Consider the following 5,677-nt stretch of genomic DNA (forward strand, 5'->3'; position numbering starts at 1 on the left):
TTATATGAAAGTTTGTAAATTATGGTATTTCTAATTACATCTGGTGGAATGATACGATATCGCCTATAAAACTATCGTCTCATTTTATTTACAGCAGGGGTTTTTTAAATTCAGGGAAGGATTGTTTTTGCATTCACTCACATTCTTTAAAGGTCCTTGCGCCTGGAAACAAGTTTCTAACTCGGGCCCTAAAAGCACGAAACATGACATAAACGTTGCAGCAATGTTTCACGTACATTTTATAAACTTTGTATCAACATTGCAGCATCGTTTAATCAACTTTGCACCAACTTTGCACCAACTTTGCACCAAATCTGAATCAACGTTGCACGAAATCTGTATCAACCTTACACCAACTTTGTATCAACGTTGCAGCAACTTTTCAGGAACGTTGCAACCAAATTGAATCAAATTTGTATCAATATTGCCTGAAATTTGTAGCAACATTTAATAAACATTGTATTGAAGTTACATCAACTTTGCACTAACTTTGTATCAACGTTGCACCAACATTTCAGCAAAGTTGAAACCAAATTGCATCAATTTTATATCGATATTGCCTTCACTTTGCAACAACATTTAATCAACGTTGCACCGAATTAGCATCAACTGTGCGCTAACGTTGTACCGAATTAGTATCAACTTTGCACCAAAGCTACACCAACATTTCAGCAACGTTGAAACCAAATTGCCTCAACTGTTCACCAACATTCAATCAACTTTGGATGAACTTTGCATCAAAGTTTCACCAACGATTCAACCAATTTGCATCAACTTTACACCAACATTGTATCAACGTTGAACCAACATTTCAGCAATGTTGAAGCCAAATTGCCTTAATTTTGCACCAACATTCAATCAACTTTGCATGAACGTTGCATCAAAGTTTCACCAACGTTTCAACTAAATTGCATCAACTTGGTATCAAATTTACATTAACTTTGCATGCGCATTGTACCTAATTTTTAGGAACGTTGAAACCAAATTGCATCAACTTTGTATCAATATAGCATCAACTTTGCAAAAAAATTTAATCAATGTTGCATTAAATTTTCATTAATCTTTTACCAACTATGCGAACAAGTTGCATCAACTTTGTATCGAATTTATATCAACTTTGCATCAACTTTGCATCAAATTGTTATCAACGTTGCAAAAACTTTGTATCAATGTTGAAACAACATTTCAGCAACGTTGCAACCGAATTGCCTCAACTTTGCACCAAAATTTAATCAACTTTGCATGAACGTTGCTTCAAAGTTTCACCAACGTTTCAAGCAAATTGCATAAACTTTGTATCAAATTTACATCAACCTTACATCTGCGCTGTAATGAATTCTTATCAACGTTGCACTAATATTTTGAGCAGATCTGAAATCAAATTGCATCAACTTTGTATCAACATTCCTTTAATTTTGCACCAACGCTGCGTCAAAGTTGCATCAATGTTTCGCCAACATTGCAAAGAAATTACATCAACTTTGTACGGAATTTACATCAACTTTGTATCAACGTTTACCAACTTTATATCCACGTTGCATCAACTTTGCACCAACGTTGCACAACAATGATAGCAACCTTGCAAATCAATATCAGGTGCTATTTTGGAGGAGTGTGGGGGGGGGCGCTTTTTTCAACTTCATTCCTCTTGTTCCTTCGAGCAGCAAGGCCGGCAGTGCTTTTGGTGTCAGAATCCTCTGACCTGCATTTGTTCTCATATTTTCCCGATACGGTGCACAGACCACGATCGGAATAATTTCTTCGCAGACTTACTCTTGATTTCTCGACCGTGAGCTATTTGAATTTCGAGTGATGCTCCGTTGTTTAAAGCCAGCCAGGTGTGAACTTCATTCGTGGCTGCAGTTGCTCCTGAGAAAAATTTCTTTTGAATTCGAGATTTCATTGAACGCAAATAATTTTTTTTGAATTTTTAAAATCACCTTTCATTTTTGGTGAACGATCTTACCCAATTTATTAGTTTACTAGAAAAAGAAATTCCCTATTTTAGTTTAAAGAATAATGTCCAAAAAAGAAGTTTTAATTTTTGTGCCTCCAACCCGCTTGTATTGTGCTCGGGAAATGTCTAAAAAAATTCACAAAAGCACTTTTGCATTTTTTCAACATGAATTATTTTTTAGGATAAATGATACAGTTTATGAAAGGCAAGAGTAATGTGTCTTCTTTAACATATCTGGCACTAATTTAAACAATTTTAATTTTTTAAACATACGCCCCCCCCTCCCGTAAATAGTGAAAAGTTATTATTTAAAAAATGTAATGATATAATTAACGAATGTTGGAAATATTTTTATAAACGGATATTTGGTAATTTTTTATAAAATGATTGGAATTTGTTTGAACATTTTTTTCCTCTGTAAATCTGGAGACGTTACAATTTCAGACATTAAATAAGTATTTTGAAAAAAATCAGTATTTTCTTACCTTAGAACTTATGCTCTACTTGTTTCTTAAACAATTTTTGCAGTTATATTATGGTTAACAAAAAAGTATTATTTTTAACATTTATGAACTATGTGATTACAGAATAAACATAGTTGATGTTAAAAAAATGCCGTTTTTAGTATGAATATTAAATAAAAATTTTTAATTTTCGGGGAATTTTCCGGGAAGAATGTAAGGGTATTGTGGGGGAGGGTTTAAATTATTTTTCTCCACTTTTTGGAAAATTGACCTTTTCTTAATAGAATTTGGAATTTCTTTGCCCGGAAAACCGAAAAAATTGAGGAGATTGATCACCAAAAATAAAAAATAAAATTTAACAATTATTTGAAGCACACTGCCACGCAGTGGGACAGAAAAAGTTTTTATTGACAAATAAATTTCAGCCTACACTATTTATTGGATTTTGTCATTTTTTTAACAATGAAGCTTTTTATATTTAAAAGAGATTTGAGTTTTTCGATTTTTGATTAAAAATTGGTTAATGTTTTATTTAACAACAAAGTTGACCTTAAGTTGACCTTTAAGTTTTCCAAATTACAGTTTTCTTAGTTTTCTCAGAAGGTCTTATTTATATCCTAAAACCATTTAGAAATAATGTCCGGTAAGTGAAAACAATTAAAACAATTATTTAGTATATTATAAAAAAATTAGTGAAAAAAGACATTTTCTGGTATTGGGAATGTTTAGCTCATTAAAATACAGAGTTTTTTATGAATGGGGGAGAAATAAATGATCATTTTCAATGAATAGGCTAATTTTTTTTACAAAATCAAATAACAATGTATTAACGATTTGCAATTATTGATTGCTATGATACTTCTAAATTAACAATAATTACTCATTCTTTTAACAATATTCGTAAACAAATGCAGAGTTCGGTTATTTTTTAACAAAGAGGATCAATCTTTGTTTACGAAATCGACGAAGAATATCCTAACGATGAATTTTTGGTCATATACTGCTCTTTTTGGGTGAAGTAGTAACGAAAAGGATATTTTTCAAGACAATTTTAGCTTATTCTTATAAAAATTAAATTCTTTCCTTTACAAATGGCCACAAAATAAATTTGTTAAAAACAAATTTTGAAACAATTAACCATTATTTTCAATTTTAAGACTGCCATAGCAAAGAGAGTAGCACAAGAATTGATTCCGTAAACAAAAAATAGCCAAATTGTGAATTTATTTATGAAAATTGTTTGAGTAATGAATAATTTTTGTCAATTTGAAAATCATCATAGCAAATAGTCATCGGAAAGATATTCTTAGTCGAGTCTGGAAACAAAAATTGAGCCTATTCGTTTAAAAATCGGCAAACACTTTAATTGTTCTATATTTGTTTATTTCAAATTTTATGCAAAAATTCTGGATTTCAATATGACAGACATTGCCAATCTAAAAAAATGACCTTTGTTTATGATTATTTTTGTAATATGATAACGTTTTGTAAAAAAAAGTTATTCTCACAAAATGAAGAATTGTTTCTAGATAGTTTTAGAAAAGTTAAAAAAATTCAGAATTGACGCATTGTTAACTATAATAAAGTTCTTTTTGAATACTGGAAATGGGGTCAAATATAATTGAGAGGTAATTTTTTCCGAGTTGAGGTATGGCCATCTATCAATGGGTGGTTTTTTAAACACTGGAAATGGGATCAAATATAATTGAGAGGTAGGTTTTTCAGAATTGGGCCATGACCAACTATAAAACTATGGTTTTATTTAAATACTGGAAATGGGTTCAAATATAATGGATAGGTAAGTTTTGCCGAGTTCATTTGTGGTCAACTATAAACGGGTGTTTTTGTTTAATACTGGAAACGGGATCAAATATAATTGAATGGTAGATTTTTCCGAATTGGGGTATGCTCAACTAATAATTAATTCTCACTTCTAAGTATAAAACTCAATTAGTAATTAAGAAAGTGGGGTCAAATGTAATTGAAAGGTACATTTTTCAGAGTTGTGGTATGGCCATCTGTAAATGGGTCGTTTTTTAATACTGCATACGGGATAAAATATAATTAAGAGTTAGATTTTTCCGAATTGGGTAATGACCAAAAATAAAAAGATGGTTTTTTAAATACAGAAAATGGGGTTAAATATAATGGAGAAGTAAACTTCGCCGAGTTAATTTGTAGCCAATTATAAAAGGGCATTTTTTTAGATACTGGTAATGGGATTAAATATAATTGAGAAAGGGGTAAAATACAGTTGAATGATAGATTTGGCTGAATATCTTAAATATAAATTAATAATATCGGTTCATCAAAAGAAAACTTTTTTGTCCCGCTGTGTGCCGGAATTTGAAAAAGCGGTAAAAGTCCAGCAATACTAGAGTATAAGCAATAAATAAACAATAAAGTAAATAAACAATACTCACCTAGCAATTCATGAAGAGTAATTTTTCGACTAGCGAGTAATTCTTTGCTAGCACTCCTAATTTCAAAAACAAGCATAGCTTGCCTTGGAATACTGTCTCCATCAATTTGGAAATCGATACTAAATTGCGGATTAGGCATCGCTGGTAACAATCGAGACTTTGCTATTGTCTTCCCACTATTGATCGAAGACAAGATTTTATCAGGGCTTGTACACCTAAATTTATAACATAAATCACGAAATTTTTGTTTAAATTAATGTACAATCTTCTCAAATTGGTAGCCGACATTTGAGAGCTAATAATTTGGTTCATAAGGGTGTCCATTTGCAATTGAATTTTTTTCTGAAACTATTATTCCCCCTTGCCCCCGTTCACAAATTTTAAGAAAATAATTAGCTCTCATTTTATTTTATTCTTTTCTTATAATTAGTTTTGATTTTTCCCAAGACGTTTATGCCTATTGAGTCGTTAATTACATCTTTTGAAACTCCCCCTCCCTACTCCCCTTCTTTCGCCTCTCCATCTCTACTTCCCCTCCATTCACTTCGCCCTTTCTACCCGACCTTCACCAATTCTTTTCTCATTTACTTCCCCCTCTTCTCACTTTTTCAGCTAACACTCCTTTTCCCATATTTCGCTTTCTCGTACTTCCCTTTCTCAGCCATCACTTCACTTCTTCACTTGTGCTACCCTACTAGCTCTCTCTTCACTTCCCTAACTCTTCTTCCTCACTTTCAATTCTGTTCGTTACTTCCTCTCAACTCTCCTCCCTAACTTCCCCCTACCTCCTCTATTTACCCACCCCTCATTTCTCTCACTTTCTCTAATTTTTC

At 32.0% G+C, this 5,677-nt stretch overlaps 1 protein-coding gene across 5 annotated transcripts in view; it reads right to left on the minus strand.

Annotated features, from left to right (window-relative positions):
* Positions 1-6: 6 nt before the first annotated feature.
* Positions 7-5,677, minus strand: part of LOC117169247 — a 151,171-nt gene continuing 145,500 nt past the window's right edge. For 4 of the 5 annotated variants that reach the window (XM_033355520.1, XM_033355522.1, XM_033355523.1 and 1 more), the window contains exons 18-19: positions 4,845-5,059; positions 7-1,869 (exon numbers count right to left, since the gene is read on the minus strand). In XM_033355520.1, coding sequence (XP_033211411.1) covers positions 1,715-1,869; positions 4,845-5,059 — 370 coding nt within the window. In that variant the 3' untranslated portion in view covers positions 7-1,714. The remainder of the gene's footprint in view (positions 1,870-4,844; positions 5,060-5,677) is intronic. The other variant, XM_033355524.1, reaches the window with a different exon arrangement.

Source organism: Belonocnema kinseyi, chromosome 3 (assembly GCF_010883055.1).
Source record: "Belonocnema kinseyi isolate 2016_QV_RU_SX_M_011 chromosome 3, B_treatae_v1, whole genome shotgun sequence".
In the NCBI taxonomy this organism is placed as follows: Eukaryota; Metazoa; Arthropoda; class Insecta; order Hymenoptera; family Cynipidae; genus Belonocnema; species Belonocnema kinseyi.